This window comes from Mastacembelus armatus, chromosome 3, assembly GCF_900324485.2.
Source record: "Mastacembelus armatus chromosome 3, fMasArm1.2, whole genome shotgun sequence".
NCBI classification, from domain to species: domain Eukaryota; kingdom Metazoa; phylum Chordata; class Actinopteri; order Synbranchiformes; family Mastacembelidae; genus Mastacembelus; species Mastacembelus armatus.
In genome coordinates, this window is record NC_046635.1 from 5,648,571 (window position 1) to 5,666,481 (window position 17,911).

General features: G+C 37.9%; 3 protein-coding genes across 3 annotated transcripts; 2 read left to right on the forward strand and 1 right to left on the reverse strand.

Annotated features, from left to right (window-relative positions):
• The first annotated feature begins 506 nt into the window (after positions 1-506).
• Positions 507-8,421, forward strand: LOC113137855 (interleukin-18 receptor accessory protein-like). Its single transcript, XM_026319772.2, has 12 exons — positions 507-769; positions 890-1,118; positions 2,241-2,391; positions 2,481-2,649; positions 3,699-3,770; positions 4,217-4,346; positions 4,520-4,674; positions 5,332-5,469; positions 5,679-5,792; positions 5,874-6,017; positions 6,111-6,226; positions 6,697-8,421. The coding sequence occupies exons 1-12, from the start codon at positions 682-684 to the stop codon at positions 6,910-6,912; spliced, it is 1,722 nt and encodes a 573-aa protein (XP_026175557.1). The 5' UTR covers positions 507-681; the 3' UTR covers positions 6,913-8,421.
• On the reverse strand, positions 7,336-10,439 carry pcnp (PEST proteolytic signal containing nuclear protein). The gene is made up of 5 exons (XM_026319774.2): positions 10,315-10,439; positions 9,554-9,780; positions 8,985-9,059; positions 8,839-8,894; positions 7,336-8,652 (listed from the first exon to the last, which is right to left on the reverse strand). Exons 1-5 carry the CDS (start codon positions 10,358-10,360, stop codon positions 8,541-8,543), a joined length of 516 nt encoding a protein of 171 aa, XP_026175559.1. The 5' UTR covers positions 10,361-10,439; the 3' UTR covers positions 7,336-8,540.
• Positions 10,421-16,757, forward strand: stk16 (serine/threonine kinase 16). Its single transcript, XM_026319773.1, has 8 exons — positions 10,421-10,536; positions 10,843-10,967; positions 12,645-12,864; positions 12,951-13,084; positions 13,282-13,369; positions 14,150-14,278; positions 14,430-14,551; positions 14,794-16,757. The coding sequence occupies exons 2-8, from the start codon at positions 10,882-10,884 to the stop codon at positions 14,930-14,932; spliced, it is 918 nt and encodes a 305-aa protein (XP_026175558.1). The 5' UTR covers positions 10,421-10,536; positions 10,843-10,881; the 3' UTR covers positions 14,933-16,757.
• Positions 16,758-17,911: the final 1,154 nt, after the last annotated feature.

The following is a 17,911-nucleotide window of genomic DNA, read 5'->3' on the forward strand; positions in this document are numbered from 1 at the left end:
TTGATTTTATACAGATGTGGCAAATACTCAAAACAGACAAACAAGCTTTAGTAAAAGCTGAGCATGTTCAATCTCATATTGCTTAATTTCACAGTGAAGGAGATGAGAGCACAGTAGCAGTGAATATACCCTGTATACTGGCATTAGAAACCAGGCCACTGCAGGTGTAGGTGTGGCCCAGAAAATTGGGGTCTTAACTGCCACATGCAGGTTTAGCTACCCTACTTACCATGGGTTACGCAGGGGAAATATGCTGGGAAATACTTTACTATATTAATAAGAATGTCTTGCAGTTCTGTGTATATTTCTTTTCATTTTGTTGTCAGTGTAGCCTACTAGAATTTAGTATATTTATGCAAAATTATAAATTGAAGCAAGATTATGTAAATTATACATAACATGCTTATCTACTGTTCACATAGGATGTGGCTAAGAACTTACAGGAACACAGTTACACCAGTTTCCAGTGAAACCGATGTTAAACACAACTCAACAGGAAACTGCACGATTACATCTGAATGTCCTGTGAGAAAGATTTCATCACAAGTGTTACCACCCCAGAGAAGATGACAAACATTTCTAGTTGGTCATGTACGAGTGAAAACCTTAAGATGTAAAGAAGATTTCATCAGCATCATGACTGAAAGCATCAAACAATTTCTGCTGATTTAGAGACGCAGGATGCAAACTGGATACTTTCTGTTATTTTTAGTATTTCCCATTTTCTTGGAGGGATGCTGTGTGAGAAACAACCAAAAGAAAGGAATTGGTATTTACTTTCAATACAAATTGTATTTCAGTATTGCAGCTGAAAGACTGTACTTTTGAATGTATGTATGTGTTTAAAAGAATGCATGGATGTAAATATCATCTCATTTTTCTACTGTAGCAACTGTAAAATCGATAGGTCTTCAGAAGGATACTACCCGTCTATACTACAGAGCTGTGAAGGGGGAAATCTTTCGACTGCCATGCATGAAATATGTGACCGGGCACATGAAGATGGTGTGGTCCAGGACTGGAGACAGCAGAGAAGGACATGATGGCCCATCGTTTGAGTGTGACAAAGATTTTTCAGCTGAAGCAAAACATACTGGAACATACAGTGACCTCACAGGGTAAATAATCAGGTCTCTTATCATTACCTCAGCTAATGCTTGTTAATGCTTGCTCCTAATGTTCAATACTCCTGTAACAGAAACTTTAACTACGGCATATAAATTAGTTAAAATTCTGTGAGCTCAAAACAATGTGTGCAATTACCAGAATACAAGTATATGCGTTTTTAAGTAATTTATAATATAATCAAATTTTCACATTTTTTATCTGCTTTAACACTTGCATGCCCATTTTGGACACACCATAATTGTAACTAGATGTTTGATTTGACTAAGATGCACAACAGAATTGAATGGATCTGTGTAGATATATACAGTCATCAAATGCATTGTCAGCAGCGTTTATTGAGTCGTAAGGTGTGTGCTCCTTCCTAAATGTTACAGACTACAAATTTGCAGAGTTTGGTGGAAACAGTCGTAAGTCTGTTCAGTCCTAGGCGGTTTCAATTAATTCAGTTCTCTTTAATGTTTTTATTCTTCGGTGGAATGGAGGGGTGGTGGTTAGCACTGTCTCTTCACAAGAAGGTTCAGAGTTTGAATCCTTGTCAACCTGGGGCCTTTCTGTGTGGAGTTTGCATGTTCTCCACATATTTCAGTGGGTTTTCTCCAAGTTCTCCAGCTTTCTTTGGAGTTAGGTTCATTTCTGTCTCCCATGACCTGATCACATGTTTTCATGTTTTTGTTATGTTTTCAAGTCAACAGGCTACAGTAGTCACAAGGTAATGTTTTTGTAAAAAAGTCTTTTTTTTGTCTTAAATGTAATGAGTTTTGACATCTCGCAATATTTAGATTTTTCAAAATAGAACAGCAGGAAAAAGCACCTAATTTAACAAAGGAAGGTAAGGAAAACGATACCACTGAGAAAAAACAATGAATAGAATTCAACATTAAAATTACAAGGACAGTGAAGAGTTAATGTGATTTAAGGACCTGTCGATAGTTTCTTAATAGTCCATTGAGTTATAGTAGCAGTAATGCACAAAAACACTGATGCACAGGCAAGCTGGTAAAGCTAGGAAATGGATGTTTTTTTTAATTGCCAACTATTTATGATGAAGAAAATGAATGACACGGCAGCATGAGCTTCTATTAAGTGTTTATGTCTCTGCTGTCCATTGGCAGCAACTTTTTCTATCTACAGGTGGTGGAGAAAAGCAGTCTGGGATGTTTCCATCCTGAGGAGAGCTGGAAAATGCTGCTCAACGCTAGAGGTGGGGAAATCCCCTGCCCAGGTCGTACTTGTAGCAACAACACACACGTCACTTGGTACAAGGTGATGTTCACACATGAACAGGATTATTCATTTCACAATGGAAATGTGATAATCAAAGCAAATTTTCAGACTAGTGTGGTTTCTTACAGGGTAGCAGAGCTGTGTCTGAGCAGCGTAGAGCCTCCTGTGATAAAAATGGGCTGTTACATCTCTGCCAAGTCATGGACTCTGATGCTGGTGTCTATTTCTGTGACAGACAAATAATTGAACAAGGAGTCACATGGACTTTCAGGAGGGCTGTTACCATCACAGTCATACGTAAGTGCTATCAATGTGTGTGTCTCAGTACAGCCTCACAGATGTTATGGTTTGCTGAGAAAAATTTGTAGTCAGTTTACTCAAAGCCAGGTGAACATCAGTGAGAGTTAGTAGCTGTGCTAGCAGCTAGCAATGGCTCATATGAATGAAAATGCACATTGACTGTCTATAAAGCATTTTTCCAAAAGCTCGGAAAAGAGATTTTTTTTAATTGCATTATAAAGAATGACAGCCTGGATCCTCCAAAATTACAATTTTATTTATTTTATTATCTACCATTCCTTAGAACTTACTAAATTTGCCAAAAAAATATTTCATTAAAACTTTGAACTTTTAGTTTAGCTCATGTCCCATCTGGTAGCATGGAGGGGTCTGTGTTTATGAGCTATGTTGAAACTAGCCACTAGGGGGCAATCAACTTTAGGTGGCCTCACGAGGGACTCCACTGATTAAATGACATTTATCTCAATACTGACCCTGGTAAAACATCAGTTTTAGTGCTGCTTGATGCCAGTGCAGCTTTCACACTGTGCACCATAAAATCCAAGCCTGAGATTCAGGTTGGTTATTTACAAACCTAAAATCACCAGTTTGCCTCAAGGGCTTCACAGTCTGTATAGCATACAGCACCCTCTGATCTTAGACCCTTCTTGAATCAAGATTGAAGACATTGTTTGGGTGACAAAGATTACAGAGTCTTTGCCTTTGCATTTGTCTTTCTCTTAACCCCCATGATAAAAGGAAGACATCACAACCACATCAGAGCTACTTTCGAAATGTTTGTTTCTCTCCACTTTAAATGCTTGTTCTTGTCACAGGGACCTGAGGTAGGGAAATATGCTCGAGTTGCTGGTCAATAAAGTCATTTTTCTTTACTCAGGTTTTACAAATAGAAGTTGCCAGCAGTGTACAGCCATTAGAAACATGCTTTTTTATGTGTGTTCAAGTAGAGCGCAGTATACAGTGTGTACTGCATGTTTTACCAGATGCACAGTAAACTTTTTGAAACATAGACTGAATATGTAGCCATTCTTCTCATGCTCAAACAGCACATTACAACGCAACTTACCATCCCAGGATTGTGTATCCTGATGCCAATATGACTGAGGAAGTAGAGCTTGGTAAGTGTATTCTAATATATAATATGATATAATCCTATAATTATAAGGGTTAATAACTAGTGAATTCCATAGTTCCAAATGGTTGTTACTCAACATCGTCAAAACTGTTTCCCTTATAATCAGCCTGCACATGTTCAAAAAAAGGTCAGAGGTTCTTTGTTAATCAGTAGTTAAAAATAAGTCTTTGTCTACTTAAAGTTATTTTTCATTTGGCTAGGGTACCTTTCAAAACTACTAACCATGTCATTCCAAGGATGACGTGTTAATTGTACATTTTTTGCTATAGCTTACGTATATCTGAAACAGCTCTAATAATGACATAATGCTTACATCTTTGAATGACAAGCTTGTCTATTTTCCACAATATAAAACCACATAGGATGTTAACACTCTTATCAGGACATTAAGGGTTAGATTATAACAGCCATGTGTTCTACTCATTTTAGATCAGTCTCACACTTTGAACTGTGAGGTATACTTTCCTTTTGAGATAAAGATTTCTGCAGAGGTGAGGTGGTACATGAATTATGGTGGAAACATGGAGAATATGACTCTGCTATCCATGGAGAAGCCCCAGTGAGTGACTGTTGTTTACTTTGACAGTATTTGTTTGCTTTGTCTCATTGTGCAGTGTCAGTGTCTAATCTTTAGGATTTTGCAAAATTCAAGGATGCAAACATGATGATTCTGCTGAGATTGTGTGATAAGTTTTAGGATGCAAAGCACCTAAAATATATTTCTCGTTTCAGGCAGAGCAGCATGATAATGGCCGAGTTTGCGCTCACACAGAGAGCCATTATTAAAAAGGTGACGCCACAACACTTGAACCACACGTATTCCTGTATTGCCAGCAATATTGTTGGAAACAGCAAAGTCACTATCAGACTCAAAAGGAGAATTAAAGGTACTATAGTTTATACCATTACCTTCATGTGTGTTTTATTCATACCATATTTTATCATTGATATTGTTATATTACAGTTCAAATAATTCTATATGAATCATCAACTTTCAGTGGTAACACTGCAAAATAGATATCTCTAGCCATTGACAAAACTCCCATGGTCACACAGTTATATCCACTGACTAATGCCAATGGTTAGTTTGGAACATTCGGTTTCATTTAAAGCTGTACCTACTTTTTATATTTACAGTGGTTCAACTGCTTATATTTAATGTGAAATTGATCCCACGTATTAAAGAACCCACAGGGATTTATCATTGCACTCTGCAGTGCTGATCAGCACTACAGTGCATTTTAGTGCTTTCAGCCTTTCAGTTTTGGCTTTATTTCCTGCAACGTAGTGTTACTGGTCCAGTCTCGCTGCTCTGATCTGTGCCATTTTCAACCATAACAGATGACTATTTAAAAGAAATCTAATGTACACTAAGCCTCTATCACCATATGGCAAACAGCCAAAGTGAGAAGTGGTGAGGGAGAGCAGAAAGCAAATTAAAAAGGGGAGTGTCTGTTGCAATTACATTTCACTGCTCTCAGTAAATTCTTGGCACTTTAAAAATGTAAAGCAGTCTAATATTCATATTTAAAATTTGATTTTAGTAAAATGGCCATCACTGGTTGGATATCCCATTGTATCTTTGGTGCTGGTAGCTGGGCTGGGAATCATTTTGCATGTGAAATGGCTGGAACTACAGCTTATCTACAGATCCCACTTTCAAAATGGAAAACATGATGGAGGTCAGAAAGCAGACACACACATATAAAGGCAAACTTAGCCTTCATGCACTCTCTTGAGCATGCTCCTGTTTACACTATGCCATTTTCTAGATGTATCTCTGCCAGAACATCAAGATGCAATTTGTTTAAAGCATTCCATTAATAAACTAATTAAAAAATGATGATAGAACCTTAATCCATTGTTTTTAACGTCTAATGACACCAATCAGATGAGAAAGAGTTTGATGCGCTTCTGTCATACGTTTGGAGCCCACCACAGTCAGCAGAGGAAGATGGAGCTGTGACCCCTTGCTCCTGTTCAGGACCTGACATTGATGAGGAAGGTAGGCCACCATATTTATTGCCTTTTTCTGTATTTCATATGCATGTACCTACAGTGGTAAAGTAAATTATTGTACTGGCAGCATGTCTATCCAGCTTGAACCCACTGCACACTGACGAGGGTAAAGCCAGCCAGAGACCACTCGAAATGCTGATACCCCATGTGTTAGAAGACCAGTGGGGGTATCGCCTCTGTCTGCTGGAGAGGGATGTGCTTCCTGGTGGAGGTGTGAAGATTAGAACTTAGTTGTGTGTGTGTCTGTCTGTCTGTCTTTGTGTTCTCCACAAAGATTCCTGATCATTTCTACTTTGTTTTGCAGCATATGCAAATGATGTGGTTCTTGCAATACAGAGAAGTCGGATGCTTATCTGTGTGCTATCAGCTGACTACCTCTGCAACAGCAATGCTGTGTTTGTACTGGAATCAGGAATCCAGGTAAAACCTACATTTCATGCCATCTTGGAGTTAATGTAATCACAAGTTTCCTTCTTGAAAATACAGTTCATGCCCATATTCATGTCACTTTAACAGGGAAAGAGCTCAAACACACAAGCCATCAACCAAAGACCATCAATCAGTGGGATTAAGCCCGAATTTAATAAATATTGTTTCATATTGCCAAGAATTTAAATCCTTACACAACTAACTCTGGCCTTGAGATCCCAGCGACACACATCCTGAATACATTTCTGAAATATCCACCCTAGTTTCATTTTATTGCTTAACTTAAACTGAAACTAGTAGTTGAGTGGATAGTATGACAATCACTGTCACAGTGAAACTTATCATAAACCACAATTCACAGCCACATTCCAAAACACTAATATCCCCAAGTTCAAGCCCTGATGAGTGTAACTTAGAAAATTACAATTAATACTGTTTTTCTCCTTGGACCATTCCTTCAGGCTTTGCTGCAAAAATGTGACCTAAAACTCCTGTTAATATGGACCAGTAAAGCCTCAGCATCCCTCATCGAGTCAGACCCTAGTTTGCCAACACTGGTCCAAAGAGCCTTGAAGGTGCTACCCAGTCTGGATTGGACCTCAGACAAACCTGTAAGAGCCTCTTACAACTTCTGGAGGTCTTTGAGGAAGGCTATGTCCTCATACTGTCATGAGTAATGTTTTTCCTAAATAATATATAGCATATTTACTTTATGATGAAGAAACATAGCTAATATTATTGCATTGTTTAGTGATTCAACCTTTACACAAATGCTAGCTAGACATGAATGAACAAATGAGAAAGCTTCATGTTAGTAAGGGTGCCAAATCAGTGTCATTTTCAAATGTGGGGAAAAGTGTGTCACCTTTAGTGCAAAAAATACATTTTCAGTTCAATGCAAAACAGCTGGTACCTACCAACTCTACAAGTATTAAAAAGATAAATTACAAAAAGAATTCATATTACATTAATAAAACCATAAAAGTTTTTAAAAATTTATGTTTTTCATTTAGCATTAAACTCTACATCTATTAAATTACAGTAACCTTATGAGGTATAGTTTACTGTCTACATGCCAACAATAAATTTATGACAATATGTACTGTTGAAAATGTTTATTTCACTGCCTTGTAATAATGTATTTGAGAGTTCTGTTTGATAAAACAGGGTATAGCAGTAATTCAAAATTCAACATGTACTTCATTTTTGCAACTGTTTGCACATTTAGATAATACACAGAAGAACTTTTGTTTAGATTTTTGTTTAAGGGGATTTTCTAAACTGTTTCAGGCACAGAAGTAATCAAGGTTCCAAAGTTATCCAAAGTAAAGGAACTGGGCCACTAAACTGTCATCTTCTTGGTGTCTAAGTAGCAAAGTTCGTAAACATGTCTGATCATTGGAAACCTATATTTTAACCATTTAGAGACTGTTACCAGCACCTTGGTATCCATTTCTTCACACAGTTGTCAACTAAAAACATATTTTCCGTCCTTCACTTGTGAAGATAAATAACAAACCCACATCTGCTTTTCAGATTGTTGAATAAGAAAAACTAGAAATACTGGTACATAGTTTAAACCAACATAAAACAAAACATAAACTCATACAAATGATAGTCTATGATGTGGCACAATTGGTAAATTAAAAAAAAAGGGTTGCACATTTAATGTTGAAAAACTAAATGAAACTAAACACGCCATCTGCACATCTTTATGTCCCAGTTCCTCTGCAGTTCCTCTGCAACACACACATTAACATAACACCCAAACTCACACTCCCATTTCTGGACTTTAAAATAAAACATCACACTTGTATGTACATTTTTACACAAATATAAGACAACCAACATGAAGAGCTTGCTCGGGATCATATCTCACCAGCTTCTGATAGAAACATGTTCATCATAAATGGCACATGGAGGCTCTAAAATGACAGATTTTTCTCATTAGCCAGCCAAAAGCAACTGTATAAATTTTACACAGTTTAAACAATATTCTGGATTTTTTATTTGTCCCTTCCATTCATGACTTCATTCTGCACCTCTCATCTGAGAGATTTGGTACTCTCTATTCCTACTGTAGTTAACGTCAGCTGGTAGTGGTGCAAGTAAACATGAGTTCAGTCAGACTATTATATAAGTATCAAAGAATGCTCAAAGTACTCTTCACTGAATGTCTGAAGAGCTGAGAGGTTGTCAAAACTGACTACAGTGAGGAATCATTAGAGCCTTCATAGATACATTTATCTTTGACATGGTTTAAGCCATACAAGGTCACACGAGTGACAAAAGCTGTGGTAATAATTTATGATTTGTCTGCTTGGGCCTTGAGCTTCCTCTCCCAAAGTTTTTGATGATCAGAGAAGCCTTGCTTGCCCTTGTTGAAGGAATTGGGTCCTGCAGATGTTGGTGTCTCCCTAAAAAGATAATGGACCAATCACTCCCAAACAGAAACACATTAGATAAATGTGAACTCAATGTGCGATGTAGCAATCCATTTACACGATTTGAAAGTTCAAGGTTTTAATATAAGAAGCTGAGGAAACCATTAAAAAGTACATCATGTACTATATGTGCATATATATATATATATACATATATACCTTCCAATGTTCTTCATCCGCATCTTTGCCTCTGGAGGCATCTCCTCAGGTTCACTCTGTATAACAGAAAGATACAGTCCATATCTCTCCGTTTGTTATTTATGGATTTAGACAACTATGACATTACTGTGTGCATACACACTTACATCATCATCTTCATTAAAAACAGATGCCAGTCCTGGCTTTTTAGGGGGAAGTGATGGTACAGGTTCTTTTGGTTTCTATAACAGATTGGGAATACAAGATTTAGAGAAACAAAATAAACCACACAACCTTTTATCATCACATCTAATGTCTGTTTTTATAAAGTGCAGAAGTAGAGCCTTATATCTAGTAATTTTAATGACTTTGATGATAACTTGATCAGTGCTATCATTTCTATTTGTTCCAACACCATTCACAATGACAGTAACATTCAAAAAATATGTTTTTCCCTGCATCAAGATGAATTTCCTGAATTTCCCTTAATAAAGTTAATCTTATTTCTGGACCTCTCCAGGCAATGTGTGAGCGCCGTGTTGTTTTATGAATCTAACGTTATTTATGCACACATCCAGGAGATTCATATGTCCCCATATAACTTTTAAACTGCTGTAACGTCAATGTCATACTAGTTTGTGATTTCAGGGTCATTACTACAGTTACAAATAGCAGTGTACATATAACGTTTTCACAGAGTTATCCAAGGCAGTTATGCACATTGTTACACACTCACTGTTGCTCCTAGTTTGATTGATATGGGGTTCGCCTTCTTCCCCATCTGACTGCTCATGCTAAAGCCTATTTTGGAGACTTTGCAGGGGGCTGGTGGATCTGCTGTGAACTCCTCTTCATCTTCAAGAGCGAGCTGCTGGGATTTACGTTTGACTGTGGTCCCTTCTCCTCCCACCGTGCTACAAGAGACAGGCTTAGTTTTCACTCTGCCTCCCTCCTCCAGCGGCCCTGCTTGAGGCAAGACAACTCACCAAGGTGAACAACTGTTGTCTGTTTCTGTTTCTAAGCCAACCCCTACCATTTAACTTACTGTGTCTTAAAAACTACATATAACATTAACAGTTAACGTTAACTCAGAGCAAGTAATATTAACGTTACCCATTGATACTGTAATAAACTGCGCCAACTAGCTCAGGTTAGCTAGTTGAACATTAGCCAGGCTAACGCAATGTTAGCAAGCTAACAAGAGAGCAACAACTATTTTCTTTGTTACCTTGTTAACACTAGCAGTAATTTTAGCACAGTAGTTAGAGCCAGTTTAATTTCCACACGTAAACAGGTATCGCTAACACAATCTAACGTGTTACTTCGCGTTAGCGTTAGCTAGCCAAGGATACTTGGGTAACGTTAGATTAGTGAAGTTTGACACACGTCTCGTCCGTCTACCGTTAGTTATGGGGGGATTTGATGGGTAGGTAACAAATAACGACAACAGTGCTTATTTCTCAACATATTTTAGACGTTAAACAGCTCAAATATCACCTCCGTCGTCAGTGCGAGCCTTTCTGTTATGCTCGTAGTCCGCCATCACGTCTCTTCTCAAACGTCCCGGCAGGGGGCGCTGCTCCTGGCGCTTTGTGCCAAACAAACCTCCAACGTTTGTGCGAGAAGAAGAAATGTCGAGATGCCAGTTGCCGTAAAACATCCAAAGAAGAAGAAGAGAGCCATGTCAGCAGGGTACATTGGTAAACACAAAGCTAGCTGGTAAGAATAACGAAAAACACCGTCGATTGTAACGTAGTTACGTCGTGTTTAGTAGTCTGTTGTGTCAGGTAGTTTGTTTATGAGGGCTTCGTTTTTGTGGTTGATGTGTAAAATTGCCGTAAATGCCACGATCAGGCTGTTTTTACGTCACGTTAGCTTCTGGTGAAGTGCTGTGTGAGCTGTTGTCTTAACCTGTGTTTTCTGCTCTTTAGCAATATCTGCCACGGCATTTATGCTTAGTAAGTTAATGTAGCATCACTTTATCTATTTTTCAAATAACTTTATATGTGTCCTTTTCCCTCTCAGGCCCTTTAAAGCTTGCTGTTAAACAATGTTCCAGTCAAAATGGGGCAGACCCTGTGCATATGCTCCCGTGCTTCCATCATCATTGACAATAAAAAATATTACTTTGTCCAGAAGCTAGATGAAGGGTAAGATAACATATTGGATGTTTTAAGATCATCCACAACGTTTATATTATATTTATTTCTGATCGTTATGTTATATTTAATAATTGTCAACCGTTTCCATAAACAGGCCAAAGTCATTAATGAGTAGAGGATTACACAGCATCTTAGCCTGACCACTGTTGTTACTTCAAAAACTCAGCCTCACTATTGCCCTGGGTCATATTTTCCTTCATTATTACAAATATGGACCAACCTGTTGGTATAGTATAGTATCTTTCAAAAATATCACATATGTAGATATTTTTGAAAAAATGTAATACCTGCATGTTACAGGAACATTTTTAAAAGTGATCAGTATATTTTGACTTCTTAAAAGATTGATGTCACCAGTAGAAACTAATGGGCGTGGGGCTGAGAACCACAGAATAACTGGGGAAGTTGGAAAGTACTGAGAGATTGACTAATATTTACTGCATTTTCCAGATTATAAGTCATGCTTTTTTACTCCTTTGGCTTGTCCTGCAACTTCTATAGAGAAGTGACCTATATGGGTATATTTACAGTGATTTTGTCAAGTAGTCACTAGTTACATGGCACTCTTGACTCAGTTGAAGATAATACTATATCATTGGAAAAAGTATAAACGCTTATGTTCACTTAAACTATAACTCCTACCTGTTACGCCCCAGCCTAGGGGTTGCCGGAGCGTAACACGATTGTGGAGTTTTCCTCCAAACCTCTTCCACTCTCAACAAACACGAACGAATAATCGAATTACAATTAACACGAATATTTATTCTGTTTAAACACAGAATACAATACAGAATGTACAACGCAAACAAAACGCTAATTTAGCCCTACTCAAAACAAAACGCTCCTTGAGCCCTACGATATCAAACAAACGAAAATCAATAACAGAAACGCTACAATAGCCCTACGATCTCAATCAAACAAAAGATCAAATAACAAAAACACTAAACAGCCCTATAATAGCTAATCAAAAGAAATAACACAAAATCACAGGTCGCTAGCCTGGAAACTCCTAAAACAAAACAGGAGAAAACAAAACACAAACGTAGCCTAAATATCTAAGTATTCCTAATCTAAATAACGAAAATCCTATCAATACTAAACTTACCAAAATCGAAACAAAAATCTAATCACTAACTAATTCACTCGAAGTCGAAATCTCTAACAAATAGCTGGGAATGGCAAAGGTGGGAGAATAGCTCTCCTGAACAGCAGACCGTGGGCTTCTTATAGTCCTTCCGGGAAGTGTTGGACCAATCCCGGAAGTCCAATCCACGGTCCTCGAGTCCACGCCCACTCCAGCATCCGATACACACACACACATACACACACACTCGAAATGGGGAGGGGAGAGCCAACAACACACAACCACACACACAATGACCCCTAGGGTCATAACATACCCCACATTTTTCATAGGCTAATTTAGACTATAATTAGTATAATTAGAAATGCAACTTATACACAGAAGCAACTTATATATGTTTTTTCTATTCATTAAAGCCATTTTTGCTAAATCAACTTATTCTCTGCTGTGACTTATAGTCTGGAAAATACAGTGATGGTTAGTCTTTTTTGAAATTTGTGGACCATAACAAAAATATGGCACATCATAAGTGTAATTTGGACCGATATGGTCCTCCTGAACTCTGATCCCTCTGTTTTTAGTGGGTTCAGTTATGTTGATCTGGTTGAGGGGGTAAAGGATGGAAACTTCTATGCCTTGAAGAGGATCCTGTGCCATGACCGTGAAGGCCGCCACGAGGCTCAGACAGAGGTGGAGATGCATCAGATGTTTAATCACCCCAACATCTTGAACCTGGTTGCACACACTTTTGTTGATCGTGGTGGCAAAAGTGAAGCCTGGTTACTTCTACCTTATATTAGAGTAAGTTGGTACATCAGCTGGCATGACCAAAAACACCAAGAAGGAAATTATCTGATTCTGATATGTTTTTGTGTCTGTGTGAACAGAAGGGCAGTCTGTGGTCTGTTCTGGAGAAGTTAAGAGACAAGAGGAACTCGATGCCTGAAAAACAGATTTTGCATATCTTGCGTGGTATTTGCTCTGGACTCAAGGCCATTCATGAAAAGGGCTATGCACACAGGTAACCTCTTCCCAATAGTGCATTTACATGCATAGGATCACACACTGTGCTGCCTTGGGTTGTAACATCTATGTCTGGTGTCTTCTTGATAAGCTTTTGGAAAATGTCCTCTGATTGCACTCTGATCAGAACACAGAAATTTTAAACAGAATTGTGGACATCTGAACTCATGTCATCTGTCTGCTATGGTTTTACAGAGATTTAAAGCCCACCAATGTGCTTCTAGATGAGGATGACAGGCCAGTTCTGATGGACCTCGGCTCTATGAACCGTGCCAGGATTGAGGTAACGGCATGGGGTTTGACTTGATCACTTTGTTACTTTATCAGCCTTAGAGCATACGGTCAGGCACATCCCCACAGTCTTTTATGTATAGAACATCAAAAATAAAACACTGTGGCTGTTGAGGGTTGACTTTTGCTGAATAAGCATGTCATACCATAGTTATTTCAGTACACTAAGTTAAGCTTTAAAACATTGAACTCTAATGTTAAATGTTCCTGAGTAGGTTTCAGTGTGAAATTTCAGATCTTCATGTAATTGTATGTGTATGACGGTTTATGGTACGTAGAAGAAAGGTTTCGTAAAATGAGGACAAAGTAGTGCAAGCAAGTGAAGAGAAAAAGGGGCAGTATGAAATGTTTTGACCACAAAATACAACTTATCATTTACTGCTAAGTCTCCAAGTCCTTGTACATATGTCTGAAGAAAATCCAGATTTCCACCTCTAGATGGCAGACTAATATTTATAATGCTAGTGAACTGCTTATAATGATGCACATACATACAATGAGAAACCCTGGATATTGATTATTTATGGTGCTACTAACATAGATTGTTTACTTTACATAACTGAAGAGAGTGTCAGATGTTGTTGTATAATGTGTATTTGGATAACATTTCAAGAGTGATAGGCAGCATATTGTGGGGCATCACCTGTTTGTCCAGAAAGGGCTCTTTTTTTATTTGTGTTTCTGTGCTTTTAAAGGTTTATCATATAAATTTTTATGTCCTACAAATTATTCTTGGCCTGTGATCATTTTAATAAAACTCACTTTATCTCAGGTCAGAGGTACCCGGGAAGCCATGGCTATACAGGACTGGGCAGCCCAACGGTGCACCATTTCCTACAGGGCCCCAGAACTCTTCAATGTAGAGAGCCACTGCATTATAGATGAGCGTACTGACACCTGGGTAAAGCTTCTGTTTTCATCTCTTCTGGCATGTGTATGCTGTGTATTTTGTTTTTTTTAGTGACCTCAGGAAGTCTCTGAAACCAAGTGCTAGTATTACTATGGGTCATCTAATTTTTCTCATTTGTTGCGGGTATCCCATACTCCTCCAGTCTCTTGGCTGTGTGCTTTATTGCATGATGATGTTGGAGGGGCCATATGACCTGGTATTTCAGAAGGGGGACAGTGTTGCCCTAGCTGTCCAGAATCCAGTGGCCATCCCACAGTCTTGCAGGTCAGATGTTCTTTCACTCAAATTTTTCTTGCATTTGCTAATGGCCAGTATTGGTCTGCAGCAAAGTTAGTAGAAGTGTGACCCTTAGTACATAGAATATGAGAAACCATTTGGGTTAAAATCTTAGTTGCGGTTCTTTTTGTTGTGTATGAATTCACTTCACTTTCTATTGTTTTATTTTTTGTAAAATAAACACAATTATAATTATAGGTTGTTCTCATTTGTGTCTTTTTTGTGCCCAGTTACTCGGAAGGCCTGCAGGTGCTGCTGAGGTCAATTATGGTGTCAAATCCCCATGAGAGACCAACCATCAACTGGGTTCTTGACCAGGTACAGGACTTACAGAGTCGCAGCCCCAACACCCAAACCAACATGGTTTGATGTGGCATGGTGCATGAGTGCTGGACTTTTAAAGACCTGTGCACACATAAATTAGCATCTCTTATTTGACCTTGAAAATAGTCTTTTATTTATTGACTTTACTGTAGAAGTATAGGTACAGACTATCTATCTATTTGCTTGGCAGCAGTATCGGCTTTTCACTTGGATGATCTGAGCTGGCCGGCGTATCACAGAGTCTTGTAGCCCTCACAGATTTACCAAGTGTGCTAAAGAATCTGAAAGGCAGTACATGTCATTTGACCCTTCACATGATGCTTTGGCAGTAGTTTCTTGTAATGATAAAGTGACTTTGCATAAAAATACGCTTGTTCAACCTTCTCAAATGTTACATGAGAGGATAGACAGTCTCATGTGAATCTCGAACCACCAGCCTGCTGACCTAGTTAAACATAATGACTAGAAATTGGGAAATACTGTAACTAGCCTGGTTGTGTCTGACGGTAACAAAACTTCCCTATTAACACTTCTAAACCTCACTATTTATTGTTTTTACATGGACTAAACAAGTGAGACAAAACTTATTAACCAGTGAGCTTTAGAGATAGTGGTAGACAGCTTTTGTTTAACTGGCCAGCTGTCTCCCCATTTTCAGTCTTCATGCTTAGCTAAGCTAAGCAGCTGGTGAATTGTTGCATTAGCAAAGAAGCATATTTCTACAGGATTCCTTTTAAAGAAGGAAATATGTCATGAATTTGTAGTTTTTTGTAATAAGAAAAGGAACAACTTAAAATCTTTGCCAGACTTTCCAGTGGATGAAACTTCCTGATTTTAATACATATCAGATTACATTCCTACTAATATGGTCCAGTTCCCTTTGGTTCTCTGTCTTAATTTGAGTTTTGTATATAACATCTTGTGGTTACATGTGCTGTAATCGTCAATGTTCAAATTCACCTTCAGCTTTCCTCCACACCTTCACTCACATTGTACGTCTGTGATGGGGAAAATTTAAGACTCAGCACTCCTAATCTGCATTGCTGCGTTTGAACACGCAGAGGTGCTCCACCACCATCACAGTACACTTCTCTGCATATTCATGTGGTGATTGACCATGCTTCTGTCTGTGCAGCTGCTAGTGTGTGAAAGGACTATTGGTAAATCAAGGAGAAACGTTTAGGTGTTGCCATAACACAATAAATATGGAAAATAAACATAGAAATGGTTTTAATAACTGTAAAGTCATTGTCAAAGTCACTGTCTTATTTGCCATTGCAATTTAACCTTGTTTTACCTTCTTTTGTGTTGTGTTTTTAAACAGATATTTTTCATTCCAGTTATCGTTGTGTTCTATTATTCTGGGGTTCCTGTCATTTATGAATGTGATCTCACACTTTCATTCTCTCAGGGTTCACCCGAACTTTAAAGGGTCTCATGGTCTTTACTAGTAGACCGAAATGGTACCTTTAAAACTAAAATTTAAAATAAAATCTTTGGGCATTTAAGTCATGATTAATCTTTGTGTGACTCTGTATTGCAATGACATTGGACCATGTTAGAGTGAAAAAATGTCCTTTATTTAACATTTGATTTTCATTTTTGGACTGGTTATTGACATACTGATTAAATATGTTACCTTTTATTCTAGGTTTGAATATGTCAAGTGAGTATGAATTTTGGTGTAATTGTTAGTTACTTCTATCTTACACTCAGTAAAGAAATATTTTTAAGTTTACTGATGAAGTTCACAGATATTAAGAGTGTTAAGAGAGTGTTGTTTGATTCTGGACAATTTAGTTGAAATTATGTTTAATATTTTATTTTCTGCACAGTAAAAGATAAATAAATATTAACATGTATTACTCTCTACAGTCTTTAAATTGTGATATTAAATGTCATCATACATTGAAAAATCGCCAGTTAAAGTCTGTGAATCAGTATATAAATACCTGTAATATTTACTTACCTTGAAAAACACAATATGGCCAGAAATATGCAGCATATATATGTTTATATATATATATATATACATACACTCATTGTAAAGCACTGAGCAGGGGAGACTTACAGCACTCCTGAGGTATGTAAAAACAACTGGTCCTCTGTGAATACTTGCAACCTAGTCCCAGGCTTGCATAGGTAGTCAGAAGCCTCATGGCCCATTGGCTGAGCAGCAGCATTTAAGCCTGCACATTCACCACGTGCAGTGCCAGTTGTTGGATGGATTGGCATAAAACATGTCACCACTGGACCCTGAAGCAGTCAAAATGTCACACTCAAGTGATGACTCATGATTTACTATTTACCAGCCTGATGAATCTTGGTTTGGCAGATAAGAACACAAACTCTCTGAAGTCACAATGCCAAACTGTAAAGTTTGGTGGAAGAGGAATAATGGTCTTGAGTTGTTTTTTATAGTTTGGGCTAACCTGAACTCAATTCTGTGACAACAGTTTATTTCGTATTTTAACAAGACGGTGCCTCTGTCCTCAGTGTGGTCCAGAAAGAAAGTATTTTACCAGTTTGCTGTCAAAAGGCTTAACCAGCCTTCACAGACAGGTTTACAGTTTATCAAACCTGTCGTCCAACAATAGTTAGGTGTGTGTGTGGTTCAAAACATTGAACCAAGTTTTGCTTTCTGTTATCATTTATCTTGTTCATAATACCCTGAATAAAACCCCTTCCTAATGCAACTTCAGTGTCTGAAGTCAGTATGAGGCTTTAGCAGTGCAGTCAAAGGGGTTATCTTTCAAAGTTGTTTTTGAATGCAGAATTTTGTGTTTCATATTTTATATTTATATTCTCTCTGTTTTTATCCTATCACTGAAACAATCAGGGAAATGCAGTATAGAGAAGCACAGGCAGGATTTTTTATATTACACATTCTGAATTTCCCCCATGGGGGATGAATAAGGTATCTATCAATCTATCGATTCATCTGTCATGTTGAAAAATACAGGTGTCCACATACTTTTGGCAACATACACCTGCAAAGTACACTACTAAAGGTGACATTAACGT